At 40.4% G+C, this 17,037-nt stretch overlaps 1 protein-coding gene across 1 annotated transcript in view; it reads left to right on the top strand.

Moving 5' to 3' along the window:
- MARCHF11 (membrane associated ring-CH-type finger 11) overlaps positions 1-10,126 on the top strand; it is a 119,095-nt gene extending 108,969 nt beyond the window's left edge. Inside the window, exon 4 of the mRNA XM_027125349.1 lies at positions 9,647-10,126. Within this exon, the coding sequence (XP_026981150.1) occupies positions 9,647-9,969 (323 nt within the window). The 3' untranslated portion in view covers positions 9,970-10,126. The remainder of the gene's footprint in view (positions 1-9,646) is intronic.
- Positions 10,127-17,037: the final 6,911 nt, after the last annotated feature.

Raw genomic sequence — 17,037 nt, 5'->3', positions numbered from 1 at the left:
AAGAGTGTGTTTACCCTGGCCCAGGCAGCATTCTAAGCACTTTACCTGCATTTTCACACTCAGTCCTCACAGCAACCCAATGAGGTGTAGGTACCGTTCTCCTCACCTCAGAGATGAGAAAACTAAGGTGCCGTTAACCAGTTTCCGGAGGTCACACAGATTGGAAGAGGGACCCAAGATTGGACTCCGGACACTGCAACTCCAGAGCCTGTGTAAAAATGTTTATGTGATTAATTCTATCTCCTTATACGGTGAGCTCAAATGGCTAACTTACAAAATGTTGTCTATTCAATAAAGTGAAACTACTTCGTCAGTTGCTGTCTCGAACACCTAAGGCACGGAATCAGGAATAAATACTTTCTTCAACTACTGATTTTAGATCAGAAATAAAGAAAAAATTTTCCTTAGAAACCCAAAGTAATGTAGCTGTTTTGCGAAGCCTTTATTTATTGTAAATTCATAGAACCACAACATACAGAAACATTAGTAAAGAGAATGGAAAATATACCATACCAAAAGCCATGTCTCTCTCTTTGCATTGTTCTGAGTGAAACAGTTTCTTGATAAGAATAATTTATGTAAAGAATCACATCTCAACCTTGAATTTTCTTGCTAGATCACAGAATAGAATATTAAGGAAACTTAAGGTCTGAGCATTTTTATATTCAGGATAAAAATTTTTATTGCTTTTTCAATTAAAAATCTTACTGATGTTATGTGGATGAATTCAGAGAGTTAGAAACTGCACTTATGCTGAGACGGCCGCTTCTGTTTGGAATTTTTACCCACAGTCTGTGTGATTTAAGAGAAATGAAAAGCAAAGCCAACAAATGTGAAATAGCCTATGTCAGGTCCAGAGAGAAACAGGTTTTTGGGGTTTTTTTGTTTTTTTTTTTTTGCGGTACACGGGCCTCTCACTGTTGTGGCCTCTCCCGTTGCGGAGCACAGGCTCCAGACGCGCAGGCTTAGCAGTCGTGGCTCACGGAACCAGCCGCTCCGCGGCATGTGGGATCTTCCCAGACCGGGGCACGAACCCGTGTCCCCTGCATCGGCAGGCGGACTCTCAACCACTGCGCCACCAGGGAAGCCCACAGGTTTTAATTAGATCAATTGAAACTTTTAAAATGCTGTTCTCACCCCTGAAATGGAACAATCAATACATGTATTGTTTACCCCAAAGATTAATAAAATCATAATCTGCAAGTTTGGAGTAGACAGTTTATCCATTGGAGATGGAAGGGAACATTAGTTGTACATATCTTGACTTGCCACTAGGAAAAGTCCACTAATAGACTCTTTCTAAGAACTGGCTTTGGTCCAGAGTGTGGGAAACAAATGGAAATGTACCAAAGTAGATTCCCAATCCTTGAGGCATTAATTAACCCAGAAGATAGACATTGATAGGCTTTTTAACCAAATACTGTGATATTGAGGTTTGCAGAGTTATTTATTTTATAAACTGGGAGGATCACTCCCATCTACCATCCAGATGCTGCAATGCACACTTTAGAATAAAGGCCAGAGGAGAACTGACCATCTTAGTCTGAAAAGAGATTTTGATTCTGTCTACTTCGTAGTCAGTATAATATCCCTTGGGCCAAATAGACACTAGCGAGGACCAGCTTCAGCCAGGGGTGGCTCCTGAGATATGAGTTCTTGCAGAGGGAGTGCATTGGATCAGGCATCAGGGGTCTGGCTCCGATTCTGGGCTTGGACACTTAACTGTGGCCCGTTGGTCAAGCCGTGTCACTTCTCTGGGCCTCAGAGACTTCATCCCCCCCATGTGAACAGGTTGGGTTAAATCATACCCAATATTTCCTAATTTTGAAATTCAGTGACTACATTTGACAACTTCTCATCTCTGTGATATGATGTTACTCTTTGCTACCAGGTGTTCCATCTGTCCATGAATTGGAGTTGCATTCAGCTGAAATTAAACTGATTCTAAATCATGCTCCCAGTTACAGGGGAACTCTAGGATACCTTTATTACCTATAAAAGTATTGGACTCATTCCTTTATTTCTTTTATTGAAATAATCATATCCATAGATCTTTTTTTCCTCAAGCACTTTTGGATGGAAACTTAGATAATATAACAATTCTTCTCTCCAGTGAATTCTTTTAATCCTTTTTTTAAAAAATGAACATATCATGTATTTTATAATGTATAACAAGTTTGCAGCTTTTGAGGACTATTCTGTGAATATGCCTATGGTAGATTTGTGCTCCAGGGCTAGTAATTGAAAGTTCAGCAGAATCTCCTCTCTACTAAGGAAGAAAAAAATTCATTAAAATAATTGATTGATGGATTGGCTTCTTAAAAGAGCAAGTGGTCAGATAAATGGACAGCATTTTTTTAATTCTCCTGTTTTGCCTGGAAATAGAAGAGAGGAATCCATGTCTGCCTCTTAGGTTTTTGGCCCGGGCACAGTCATTTTGTGACTATTGGATTCATGACAGTAATTGAAGTAGGAATAGGGTTCCTGTCCTCAGGGAGCACATGACTGGTTGGGGTCACGGAGAGATGATTCTGTGTTTCATGGTTTCATCTCAGATTTGCTAAGAAGAGAGAATTAGCAGAATTTCATGCAAGAGGATAGACTAGTCTAGGTGATTCTTGGGTTTCAGCTTAACTGACTTGGGGGATGATCATTAACTGAAATAGAGATGGTAGGTTAAGAACCAGATCCAACCTATGTCAAGACCTTCTAGAAAAGGGGGTGCTTCCCTCACTGCCAACTAGTGAGAGGTTACACTCCATGTTAAAATTTGCCTTTGCATCTTGTTCTGTGCCCAGGCAGTGTTGGTCCTCAACATTGAAGGAACAGCACAAATGTGTTCTTTGCAACCAGGCTGATGACGGCAGATTTCATTGAGTGGAGAGGGAGACATAGAGGGTGGCAGTGTTGTAAAACAAACACCATGAATTTACTTTTGTGTGCTCTCAGAGAAACGGTCATTTAGGCTCTGTTGTCATAATCGTTGTCATAATCATTTCTTCATGTGTGCTGTTCTTTACTTTGGGGGTGAGGTGGATTAGATCATCCATATTTGGAAACTAGCCAGCCTCTAGTGTCAAGGGTTTTCATGTTGTGGAAAGTTTCTGAATAATTCGTTGTCCTTATCACGTTTCTTAGCAAAGAAGATCTTACTACCAATGCTAATGATGAATCTGTGTTTGAACCCCTGAGCTTTAAACTTTGATGACCAACCTGCCATTCTCAACTTGGTTCTTAATATATATATATATATATATATATATATATATATATATATATATATATATAAATATTCAACAATAGAAGAATCAACTCATCTTTTAGAGATATAAGTACATTTTATGCAGGATATTTCTTTTCATTATTTGTTCTGATGGGCAATATTAGAAATATGTTTCACAAAAATCCCCATATATAATCAGGATACTGTAGTTTCCAGAGGCCTAGATTTCAGGATATCAGCTGATGATAGCTTTCTTTTGTGAGCTTAGTGATTTCTGTAATGGAATATGTATTGTCTTTCAATCTTTATATCTCTCTTTAAGTTTTATATTTTTGCTTTTTTTTTCTTTCCTGGTTTTTGTTTTACTTTAAGCTTCATATATAGTTGAGTCCCAACAAAAACCATTCAGTGTATATAGAAATGACTTGTGGTTATTTCTTCAAGGTTCATATTAACAAGATTCAACAATGGAAGAGTAACTTTTAAAGTGATTACCTCTACACTTACATCTAAGTTTCCATAATGGTTGGGCATTTAAATGTAGAGTATCTTGGGAAGATGTGCCAGGAGGATTCATGCATTTGATTACATTCTAGCAACGATGATTCCCAACAAAGGGTATCTTGGGCCACAGTCTCATTTAGTTAACCCTCTTTTGTGCAACCACACTCTGGTCTTCCCCAAGTTCCAGTGGGAATTAAGGACTAAAAAATGGAGCCACTTTATGAGGTTGACTCTAATCTTCTCTAATCTGTTCTTCTTTTATTTTTTTTAAATTTTATTTATTTATTTATTTTTAGCTGTGTTGGGTCTTCGTTTCTCTGCGTGGGCCTTTTCTAGTTGCAGCAAGCAGGGGCCACTCTTCATCACGGTGCGCGGGCCTCTCACTGTCGCGGCCTCTCTTGTTGCGGAGCACAGGCTCCGGATGCACAGGCTCAGCAGCCATGGCTCACGGGCCTAGTTGCTCCGCGGCATGTGGGATCTTCCCGGACCGGGGCACGAACCCGTGTCCCCTGCATTGGCAGGCAGATTCTCAACCACTGCGCCACCAGGGAAGCCCTGTTCTTCTTAACTGTAACCATAGGGGCCCCAAAGTCACCATTCCGCTCTGGTGCACGCTGACTTTCCAGAATGAAACTCACTGAGAGAGGTAGGGGGAGAGAGGGAGAATGAGAGTGAGAATCTTGGCCAGGGAGAATGGTTAAATTTAACTGAGAAATCTTAGACATTTTCGCACAATCAAGAGAGCCTTTTCTGGCCAAATATCCGCTGCGAGCTGCGAGTTCTTTAGCTTTCCCAAGGGTCTCTGTGACTGAACAGCACACAGGCGTTTAGGCTGTGTTATCAGGATCTTACATTTCTTGGGAAAGCTCAGGATGAGTGCAGCTTACCAGATGGAGTGTTCACCACTTACAGTGTTGCCTTCATATGAGGTTCCTCAACCCTTTTCTCTCCTAGGATGGGGACAGATGGAAGGCACTGTTTTATTGGCACTCCTAGAGATAAAACAGTGTCAGTGACACACAAGGATATTAAAGATGGCAACTAATTGTGTAACTTTGCCCAAATCATAGTCTCCGGGGCTTCATTTACTCATATTTTAAATGAGGATGATGTAGTTTTTATACCAGGTCTGTCTTAGCCTGTTTGAGCTGCTATAACGAAATACCACAGCCTGGGTGGCTTAAACAACAAACATTTATTTCTTACAGTTCCGAAGGCTGTGGGAAGTCCAAAGTCAAGGTGCTGGCACATTCAGTCTGGTGAGGGCTCTCTTCTTGGTTTGCAGACAGCCATCTTCTCGTTACATTGTCACATGGCCTTTCCTTGGTGCACACACACACACACACACACGCACACACACACACACACACACAGAGAAAACTTATGTCTCTCCCAATTTTTATAAGGGCATTAACCACCCTCATGAATTACCTCTTACCTCCAAATACCATCATGTTGCAGATTGGGGCTTCAACAAATGAATTTGGGGGAGATACAAACATTCAGTCCATAGCAATATCTCTTTCAGTTGGTCATTCTATGACTAGGAGAGGCTGCCATTCCCTGGATGTTTAGAATGAATAGCACTGTAGCACTCAAGGTTTACATATAGACAAATTTTGGGCTTCCTTCTCAGAGCTGATATCTTCATAATGTTGGACAATTGGCTAAATCTCTCTAGGTCTCAATTTCCTTAACTATGAAACTATTCAATAATATATATTTGTAGAGTCGCAGTCAAGATTAAATGAAAATTGTGCATGTAAAAGCACTTGGCACAGAACAGATCCTTGATAACAATTTAGTTTTTAAATTATGAAAAATGACCAAATCTATTCAAACAAAAGCTGAAACAAGCAACACAAGAAGTGAAATGGTTAGACTGGTGGTTTGGTAGTTAATATCAACATTTGTTTGTATTTGAACATAAATTTTGCAAGTCTCTGTTAATTGTAACACACCATTTGTCTATATTGAAATAAACATAGACAAATGGTGAGTGTGCGCACACATGCACATGCGTGAGTCTGTGTACCTTGAGAGTCTTCCCATTATTTCATGGGTAGTTAGCCCATTTTCTACTACCTTGTAAGAATTTCAACTAACACACCATTTCCAAATTTGGGATATATTTTACTTACATAAACACTGTGCTCTTACTTCAATGAAACCAAAAAATACTTAAACCTGCTCTGTCGTTAAAGATTATTCCCTAACAAAAATGTTCCTTTGCACATCAATAAGGGAATGCTCAAATTAATGTTACTGGCAAGAAAATGATAAGAAACAACCAACTGCACACACAGGGACACCTACACACACACGGTCCTCAAGTTTCAAAACCCCAAGTTCCCATGAATCACACCTTGTTGACACCTTTGCCATTAATAATGTAGCAAGTAACATTTAATATTTACATTTTATAGAAATTATAATTGCTTTTCCCTTCAGAGTTAGTGACTCAGATGAAGCAAATCCAAGCCTGTCTTCCTATGACCTGAAATGTCAAGGTGACAGATTCATTTTAAGGCTTAACTTGAGGTATTACACAGAGAGTGAAGGCTACTCCAGGATGTGAACTGATCAGATATGAAACAAGAGGGGACCTATCATCAGTAAGACAGGAGGGCAGTACGATTTTTAATAGCCAGATTCTCAACACATTGTACTAGAGTTAAATGAATCCTTACCTCTGGATTTCAATGATCACAGTAGTCAAGTCTTCTCATAACCACTAGTACAAATGGCATTTGCCACTGCCCCAGAAAAATCTTAAGGAAAAGGGGAAAAGTTTACATTACAAAGGAGGGTGAGATGGGGTTCCTCCTATTTCAGTAAAATTTAAGCCTCTAGAGGATGAGGAGTAATTCCAAACTTTCACGGGGAATAAAGCAAAGTCTAAATGTCACTCATAACCTGAATGCAATGAAGAAGCAGCACATGGAGCTGGAAATTCAGGAGGACTATGTCTTCATGAGAACTTCAAGTAGTTCTCTTTCTTTAAATTTAGTTCAAAATGGACTATAAAGACCTATGGGATTTATTTCTACACGTTGGGTAGATTTATGTATAATATTTAGAAAAGTGCTACCAGGAATATATTCCCAGAAAATGACCTTCAGCTTGAGTAAATGATCTGATTTCTGGCCTTTCAAAGGAAATCACTAAAAAAAAAAGAAGAGGATCCTGTGAAACAAGTGGTTTCCCCTGGTGAAGTCAGCCCCCCATCACTGCACTTAACAAGAATGAACCTGTTGCAGACTGTAATGGTCTTATGATTAGTGTGAATGAATGCTTCTCACCACATAGATTCACTATTGATTTTTTAATCAATAATAATGTCTTGTATTTAGATAGTTACCATCTCCAAAGAAATCTGAGTGCTTTATAGTTCATGAATTCCAATTTATCTTCATACTATCCCACTGAATGTATAGATTAGGCATTCCAATTGCATTTTAAGGAGGAAAAACAGAACCAGAAAAGTTAAATCATTAGCCAGGGAGATTTCAAAAAGCTAATATTAGAATTACCAATTAAATTCTGGTAGTCTTGACTTATAATTCTGACTGTTTCCCCAAAACATCTGGTCAGTTGGGTCAACTCTGATTATTCTTTAGGAAAAAGGAATCAAACCATTGAATTCCTATGATTAACAGAAGTTTACATTACTTCGCATTATTTTGGTGATGTACAATAATTGGGCTTAAGACGTTTTTATTTATTAGAGCATATGCATTTTTTAGTGGCCTATGTTAGTATCTTTGGAATGCTCTTAAGTCACGTGTGCCAGAAGTTTATCTCCTGGTAAGGGATAGATGTAAAATTTAAATTCTCATATTAGGTAGGTGTGATTTTTCAAAGACTTGGTATCTCCATCACCTCTGTGGCATTGTTTTAATTGACAAAAAAAAAAAAAAAAAGAAAGAATCTCCTCAATAAAAACTTGTTCAAAACCCGTACTCATTATACCTCTGGGAAGGTTACTATTATCCTTTCAGTCACCCAGTCTTCTAGCCTTAAAAATGTGAGCCTCTGATTTTTTTTTTTCCCCTTCTTGCATTTACAATTTCTGTCAGTTTTTCCTCTGACAAGTTTATTGCTTTGTTTCTCTGTGTTCTCCTTACTGCTAACGCTCTGCTCCTCACATATAACGTGGTAACCTCCTTACTTGTCTCCCCTACTTCTGTTGTCTCTTCTTCAACCCATCTTAGGTCAACTTTCCTAATAAATTTTCCATAACTTTTGAAATTATGAATTATTTGGGTACATGAAAAGTATATAGAATAACACGTTAAACATTCATATCCCCACCACCCAGCTTAAAAAAAACGCGATATTAAAGGCACAATAGAAAGCCCTCTTTGAAGCCTCTCTCCAATTTCACCCCCCCTCACTATCATGAATTTAATGGTTATTATTCCCATGCACGTTTTAACATTTTAACCATATGTATCTGTATCCATAAAAATTTATAGTATTTCTTCACTCCAATCATTTATACTTCTGAAATTTTCATTTGTTATGTGGCTTTGAGATTTCCACTCTTATTTTAAGATTTATCCGTGTTAGTGCATGTGACTTTGTTCCCTTCTCTTTCGTTGCTATAGTCCTTTGGATCCACCCAGGACAATTTGTCCATTCTTCTCAGGATGGACATTGAGATTGTTTGCGTTTTTTTTTCTCAAACAAATATGTAATAAACATTTTTGAACATGCTTCCTTTTTCATATTTATGAGAGCTTCTCTAGGACATACTCCCAAGATTCTAAATGCTAGGAGGTGGTAAGATCTTCTCAGTTTCAAATTTTGGTTAAAAGTGATTGTGTCAAAACTGACACATCCTCCTTACGTGCCATATTCCATTAAGAAAGACTTCATTGGCTTCTCCTCCAACTTTCAATGGAATTGCAAATTCCTCTGAGAGAAGCTCCTCCTCACTTTTCTACCTGAAGGGACCTCCCCACCAGGAACTCCTTTTTGTATTAGGTCACAGATTCAAAAGCTTTTGGACTACATATTGAAATATAAATGTGTGAAAAATGCAGGGTATGGTGGGATCTGCAGTGGATGGTGGAGATGGAGCCATGCGACAGGGCACCATATCCAACTTACGGTTGGCTAGTTTGTAGTCCCCAAGGTTCCCGTATTATTTTGTTTACTTTCCTGAAAGTTCGTCTCAGAAATGTGGAATCATCAATTCCCTGTATAGCAGCAAAGAGCCCTCTGGAGCCCGCCTGCCTGGGTTTGAATCCCTGTTCCACTGCTGCCACCTGTCTGCTCTTGAGCAACTTCTTGTTTGTAAAATGGGGGACATGCTAGTGCTTACTTTGTAAGGGGGTGGTGAGAAATAAATGAGATAATATACATAAATCTCTCAAGTAGGCACTTAATAAATATTTGTTGAATTGTTGAGGAGAGGAAAAATAACAAAAGGTTCGATCGTATCTCCTGTGTGTCAGACATTGTTCTAGAAGCTGGGGAGGTGGCAGTGACCTTGATATTTGTCTCTTTCACAAATCAAGTTGCCAACTGGGACCAAGTCTCTAACACATTGCTTGGCTCACAGTGGGCACTCAAGAAAGAGATGGTGAATGAAGAAACGAACCTAATGGTTCTCCTAAGGCAACGTAAATGCCTAAGGATGTTCTGAGCCATAATGGAGCAAGTAATTTATACCCATGATGACTTTACTGTCTGCATGGCAGTGGATTCTTATTTTTGAATATTGACAACTCCTATGTAATACAGGTAATAATAGCTTGCCATTAGACATAGTGTTTGAGCAGTCAGAATACCACGTTTTTGATGATGATGCGTAACAGAGAATAGACTATATCTTTAATCTTACTTGTATACAAAATAACATTCTCAACTTTTGATGATGACCAGTCTTTTTCATTTTTCCCTCAAATTTAGGTCTCATTGTCCATGAAGGAGCTGCAGTTTACAGAGTGTTTAAACGCTGGCGAGCTGTCAACTTACACTGGGATGTATTAAATTATGACAAAGCCACAGACATCGAAGAAAGTAGCCGGGGAGAGTCTTCCACAAGCAGAACTTTATGGTTGCCATTGACGGCTCTACGAAACAGGAACTTGGTCCACCCAACACAGTTGACCTCCCCAAGGTTTCAGTGTGGCTACATGTTATTACATCTGTTCAATCGGATGAGGCCCCATGAAGATTTGTCAGAAGATAACAGCTCGGGGGAGGTTGTGATGAGAGTGACTTCAGTGTGACAAAGCTAAGAAGGCGCGATGTGGACCACCCTGCACATTTTGGAATGTAATTGCAGTGAATGGCAAAACCATAGCACTTCTAAAAACACACATCTATGAACTTTTTAAAATTTATGCTTTTTATATGAACATTTGAATTGCAAATACATTTTTCTGAAAAAAAAGAGTCCTCCTGTTCTTTGCTTTCTGATTTATCACATCTTTTATAAGTTGGTACTTGAAATCATTATACATATTATTTAACGCTACTTGGTTAAAAGAATGGTGAACATTATCCTTAAGGTCAAAACTATTTTTTTCTTGCTTGTTTTAAATATATTTTTATCAAACGTTTTGCTCCATGTGTAATTTTTCAGGCATGCTACCAATGGGGAAGAGTTTAGAATGCTGTGGGCAAATTCCAAAGTGCCCATCAAGGGCGAAGCACAGAGGTGATTCTGTGATGCACTGGTCTTCCTCATGCCTCAGGCTGGTTGGCACACTTGAGCATGACTTTTTGTGTAGGATGAATTAACCTGTCACCAGGAATGCAAGTTCTAGGAATTACGGCTTGTTTTCTAACTTCTGAAACAGTACAGAGAGCTTGTAAAAAGATAAAGATAATTGGAATAAAATAGTCTTACAGGCATACTTTGAAGATATTGTGGGTTCAGTTCCAGACCCGCAATAAAGTGAGTATCTCAATAAAGCAAACCACTCAAATTTTTTGGCTTCCCAGAGCATATAAAAGTTACGTTTACACTATACTTCAGTCTATTAAGTGTGCAATAGCATTAATTCTTAAAAAAAATGTACATACCTTAATTTAAAAATCTAAAATATGCTAGCCATCATCTGAACCTTCAAGTTGTAATAGTAACATCAAAGATCACTGATCCCAGGTCACATAACAAGTATAATAATGGAAAAATTTGAAATATTGTGAGAATTACCAAAATGTGACACAGACACATGAAGTGAGCAAATGCTATTGGAAAAATGGTGCCAATAGACTTGCTTGACACAGGGTTGCCCTAAACCTTCAATCTGTAAAAAAACGCAATGTCTGCGAAGCACGATAAAAAAAAAAGAAGAAAGAAAGAAATGAAGCGCAATAAAACAAGGTGTGCCTGTCCTGCAGTACATATTACACAGACAGGGCACCCTGCATACTTATAACCCTGAAAGCTCACCAAAATGTTGCACCATTGCACGTGTAATAATAACACTGCCTCACATTTGCATAGCCCTCTCATAGACCAGCCACAATTATTTTTGTTAATTATTCGTGTCTTGATTTCTATGAGTACCATCTTAATTAGATTTTCTTTTTGTGAAAGCTTATATACCTACTTAATCATCTAAACACTGATTCTATTACTTGGTTTAATGAAGCAATATTCTCCAGCAGCGAGAAGTGTTTCTCTTTGACTAGATAAGTATTTTTCAAATGAAAAGAGGAAAAGAAAAATGAGGCTATTGACTCCCCATGAACAGGTTGCTAAATAGTGATACCTGGGAATTTTGCACCTTTTTCTCCTTCTAATGGAGGTAAATGACATATTTTAATGGGTAGCAACAGAATAGATGAGGCAGGAGGTCATGCTTTCCTTAGAAACAGAAGTTGGACATGTAGGTCATTTGAAGTAATTGATGATTAGATTTTAAAGCATATGAAATAAAATGCTTTACATTCTATTAATATTTTCTAAAAAATAACCTTTTAATGATTCATAATAGAATAGTTAACATTTACAGGTAGCATTGTGATTCCTACATAGCAAATTCTACCAACACTTGAAATAATATTTTCCCAGTTAAAAAAGTGTGTCACAAAAGAATTAAAGATGTGACCATTTGCAGAAATATGAAGAATCAGTAAGTAACGAAAGAAGGAAAATTCAACCACTCTTTCGGGGCATATATAGGAAATGAGAGGGTTGTTGATTGTTTGATGTCACGTGAGCACAGTCCTGGGTGAGGCACTGAGAGGTGGAGATCAGTCCTATCAACCTGGTCTCTGCCCTGAGTTTAGCCACCTGGGACAGGAAGGCAGACTGTTTAATAGAGAAGCCAGGGATGCAGACCTGCTGTCAAAGCAGCAATCCATTATTTGTGCCCCGCAGGTGTGGGTGCTTGCCCTGGACACTTTAATCACTAAGGGAAGTCATCAATGGCACCACATTTAATGGAGAATAATTGTGGGTACTGTTGTTTAGAGCATTGTGTTAAAAATACCAGATAAAGAGACTTTAGACACAGATTAGACTATCACTGCTCCAGTATTTAGCAAGCGTACACGTTTGTATTCTAACTAGTATGCACCTTTGTATTCATATCAACTCACTCAAAAGCAAGGAGGGACAGAGGATGGGAAACCCTCTCTCTGTAACCCCTGTATGGGGTGCACAAGGCAGAGACACCTGGAGATGAGATGCACAGCGGGTTTATCAGCCTGAAAGGAACGTGTGCCCTGAGCTTCCCCTCCTTCCCAGGGCCCTGCCCTTTGGATGCCCCTTTTGTCTACACCCATTTTCTTCCTTCACCATCTTCACAGGCCCCAGCTCCTAACACGCCCCCACACACTCACACACCCATATGTGACACAAATCAATATTGGAATAAGGATCTGGCAGAATTTCCACTCAAAATGTACAATCCATGATATGATTACATAGAGACTCCAGCACTGGGTGAAGGGTGGGATGGGTGCATTTAGAGAATTGAATTCACTGCTTAAAAATAAAAATTCTAGGGACTTCCCTGATGGTCCAGTGATTAAGGCTCTATGCTTCCACTACAAGGGGCGTGGTTTCCATCCCTGGTTGGGGAACTAAGATCCCACATGCCATGCGGGAGTGTGGGCAGGGGACCAATAAATAAATAAAATTCTAATATGCCGTATGAGATATGATATAAACAATTAAATTTCAATTGTGAATGCTGTAATTCAAACTCAGCCTGTCTTAAATCGCAAAACCATTCGTGGTAAAAAAAAAAAATTAGTTGGAAATACTTTAAAAATCTTTTCAAATATATAGAAACTTAGACCTGTATCCAGTCTGTCTCTTTTCAACCACTAATCTACAGAACAAACATTGATGGGGTACCTGCTGTGTGCCAGACACTGTGAGCTGTGGCCACGGAATGACCCAGCTTCACAGGGAGACTCAGAGTGGGTGAAGTGCCGCCCAGCATGGTAAGTGTCAGGTCACAGGTGAGTGGAGGGCAGTGACAGTCCACGGGAGCAGTCAGGTTGCCCTGAGGCAACTGGAGAAGGCATCACTGAGGAGCTGGCGGGACCCGGGTGCTGATGCACGAGTAAAAGTTTGCCAGAGGCAACTGGAGAAGGCATCACTGAGGAGCTGGTGGGACCTGGGCGTTGATGCATGAGTAGAAGTTTGCCAATCAGGTAAGTGGAGAAGAACATTCTGGGAAGAGCTTGGGGGTAAAAGAGAGACGTGTCCCGGTAATTGTGGGAGATTTCATGTGGGAGAGCATAGCGCACATCTGAAGACATGACACAGCCCTATGGGGTTGGCTCGGTAGCTGGGACTGAAGCCCACAGGGACCCATGAGAAGATGGTGCTCAAGAAACAGATGGTAAGGGTTGGCAAGGTCATCTCTGGGGGATGGATGTCCTCTCTTGACCTTATACCTATGGGTAACACTCCCAGTTCTCAAGGTCAGGGGTAAAATGTAATGAATTGTGACCCTATCCTCAAAAGCGTTTGAAGACATCCTACAAAATGAAATAGTAGGCAGCAGTCACATGCAAGCACTATTGCAATAAATTAGCTAAAAGAGTAGAAATATTGGAGCATCAAACGGCTTTCCTCTCTCCCAGAAGACAGCAAAACCCTTAATTCAGAAGAGGAAAGCATATCGTAGCTCTTGTGAGGTAGAATATAGTTTCTCCGTTATTGAAAGTACTTCCAAATATTTCCCAGAGTAAATAAATTTTATCATCTGATTTTTCTTAAACATCATTTAAAAATGTTTGAATGCTATATGTTCAGCTAACAATATGCCAAAATAAAGCACGCTCTCGCTCTTGCTTTTGTTTCCATCTGGGTCTGCTATTCTTTTCCTTATTTTCCCATAGACTAGCAATGTTAACATAGCCTATTACGTTTGATTCTCAGTCCTTCTTTATCTATGGAGTTAAATCGCAAAATTGATTTGTCTTTGCTAATCCAGAATTTGATTTGTTGTCATCTAGCAATTGATGTTTATTTTAAACAGAGGTCACTATTTGTCCATATTTTCCTTTAAGACTTATTTTTTTTTTACTTACACATTTTAATGACAGTAGATTGCAAATATCGGATATTCTATCATTTTCTTTCCAAGATCATCCTTTATCAAACTTCAGTGGTGAAATCTGGTTTTTATTTTCAATATATATGTTTGTATAAATGATGTAACTCATAAATTTATGTTCTGTATATTTAGAAATAATTGGTTAAAGATCTTAAGAAGATACTTCACACAACTAGTTTAGTTCCAGTTTATCAGTTCAGAAAAAAATGTTCCCATCATGTGTGTGGTACAGAACTGCAACAGGTACCATAATTTATAGCAAAGCTCAAAGTTCCAGGCCTCAGTGGAATCTACAGAATTACTCACCATCTTCATAAAGTTGCTATTTTATACACAGTGATTTTATCTAGTAAATTAGTCAAAGACTAATAAACAAAGTTATTTTAAGGGATTTTCCCCTGGGAGCCCGTGGGAGAATGAAAACAATGCATGATCTCCCATAAAATTTTGAAGGTGTATTATATTTTTTAATAAACCTTACCCCAAAGCATTTCACAGTGATTTTCCAAGACAAGTTAGCAGTCCCTTAGTTTTCTTGAAACTTTTTCATATTTTTGAGACATTTTTCAGGGCTTTAAGGGAAAATTATCTTTTTCTAGTGCTACAAGAAGAAAAAAGAGGTTTGCTCTCAGATGCACAGGCAATGAAGCCTAATGTATGTAGGTGGGTAATGGTGACCTAGGCATTTTATATCCTGTCTTATGGAGCCATCAAGCAGGAACATTCATCCTGACTGCTGGACCACAGAAGGACGTCACCCATGGGTGAGTAACCAAGGGAGAAATATCTTCTGACAGTGCCACCTTTACCTCCTCGTCACAGCTGTACAGGGGCTTTGGGAATACAGGAGATCTGCCCAGAGGCTACTATGGCAACAAGGACCATGTGGATAGAGCCTGGAGATGCTCTGTTGGACACTCTTCCCATAATAGTCTTGGGAATGTCAGGACTTAATAAGAAGAAGGAGCCAAAGCATTGATTCAGAGAACAGGAGAAGAAAAATGCAGTACCATTTAACTATGCTCTTCACAATGTGATGGCTTTGTTAGCTGCAGCTCTCAGGATGCTTCCTTCTGTACCTTCCCCTCCTTATTCATTAATCCTGCCTTAGGCAAACGAGGTGGCTTCATCCCCATTAGGCCATTCTTACAAATATTCTGACCCAGGCACACAACAGGCTGCTCCTGGTGGGCACATTACTAAGGACCAGCTTCCCAGATGGGCTGCACAGAGTGCCTCCCTTAGAGAGGTCAGAAAGAGGTCAGGAGAGGCAGCAACAATGAAGGGACAGGAAAAAGTGGGGCATGGTGGCAACAAGTCCAAGGGACTGCCCAGGAGGCGACAATGAGGGAAGGCCACCTGGGGATGAGGATAAGAGACAGGCTGATTTCAAGAAGTTCGTGGTCTTGGGGAGGATGAGGTCAAGTAAATTGGAGATTCAATTAGGTGGTTTTAAGTGCTGCGATGCCACAAACAAGAATTTAAGAAAGGAATGCCTAAGAAGGGCAGATGACTCAGATGGAAGATTCAGGGAAAGTTTCCTACAGAAGGTAACCTCCAAACTGAGAACCTGAAGAAGCAGAAGCCAGGGAGCGTTCACGGGAAGCCAGTACATCTGGAGATGAGCAGAAGACTTGGAGATTTAAGGGGTGGAGGGAGACAGAAACTGAGAGCTGTCCAGGGTCTGGAGAGCAGAGGGGCAATGTGCCAACAGGGAGCACAGGGCAGGAGGAGGTGGCAGAATGATTCTAAGTTCTGCTGTGGATTCACTGAGTTTGCGTGGCTGTAACACAGCAGCATGGAGATGTCCAAAAGGCATTTGGATGTGTGAGTCCAGAGCTCAAGAGCAAGGTCTCTGCGGGATGTACGTACGTGTGGGAGTGATCAGCACCTGGGGGCCATGTAAGAGCAGCAGTCAGAGTGGGAAAAAAAACCAAAGGAGTTGAATGTATAGAAGTCAAGGGGAAAGACTGCTTCAAAAGGGAAAAGGAGGTCAAGAGTGTCAACTGCAACGAAAAAGTCAGCTCGGGACTACGGAGTATCAGTGAAGTTGTTGGTGGGGAAGAAACTGTGATCTAATTATGAATGACAGTACAAAATGGCTGTATTCTCAGAGCAGAGTTTTCATTTCTCCCTCCCTTAAAAAATATTTTTCGACAGTTGAGGAAGATGGCGGAAGAGTAAGACGCGGAGATCACCTTCCTCCCCACATATACACCGGAAATACATCTACACGTGGAACAACTCCTACAGAACATCTACTGAACGCTGGCAGACCTCAGACCTCCCAAAGGCAAGAAACTCCCCACGTACCTGGGTAGGGCAAAAGAAAAAAGAATAAACAGAGACAAAAGGATAGGGATGGACCCGCACCAGTGGGAGGGAGCTGTGAAGGAGGAAAGGTTGCCAAACACTAGAAGCCCCTTCACGGGCAGAGACTGCGGGTGGCGGAGGCGGCAAGCTTCAGAGCCACGGAGGAGAGCACAGCAACAGGGGTGCGGAGGGCAAAGTGGGGAGATTCCCGCACAGAGGATCGGTGCCAACCAGCACTCACCAGCCAGAGAGGCTTGTCTGCTCACCCGCCAGGGCGGGCGGTGCTGGGAGCTGAGGCTCGGGCTTCGGTCGGAGCGCAGGGAGAGGACTGGGGTTGGCAGGATGAACACAGCCTTAAGGGGTTAGTGCGCCACGGCTGGCCAGGAGGGAGTCTGGGAAAAGTCTGGAGCTGCCGAAGAGGTAAGAGACTTTTTCTTCCCTTTTTCTTTCCTG

This window comes from Aethalodelphis obliquidens, unplaced genomic scaffold (assembly GCF_003676395.1).
Source record: "Aethalodelphis obliquidens isolate GAN/ISIS:26980383/991018 unplaced genomic scaffold, ASM367639v1 scaffold29, whole genome shotgun sequence".
Taxonomy (NCBI): domain Eukaryota; kingdom Metazoa; phylum Chordata; class Mammalia; order Artiodactyla; family Delphinidae; genus Aethalodelphis; species Aethalodelphis obliquidens.
This window is presented reverse-complemented; position numbering and strand designations above follow the sequence as displayed.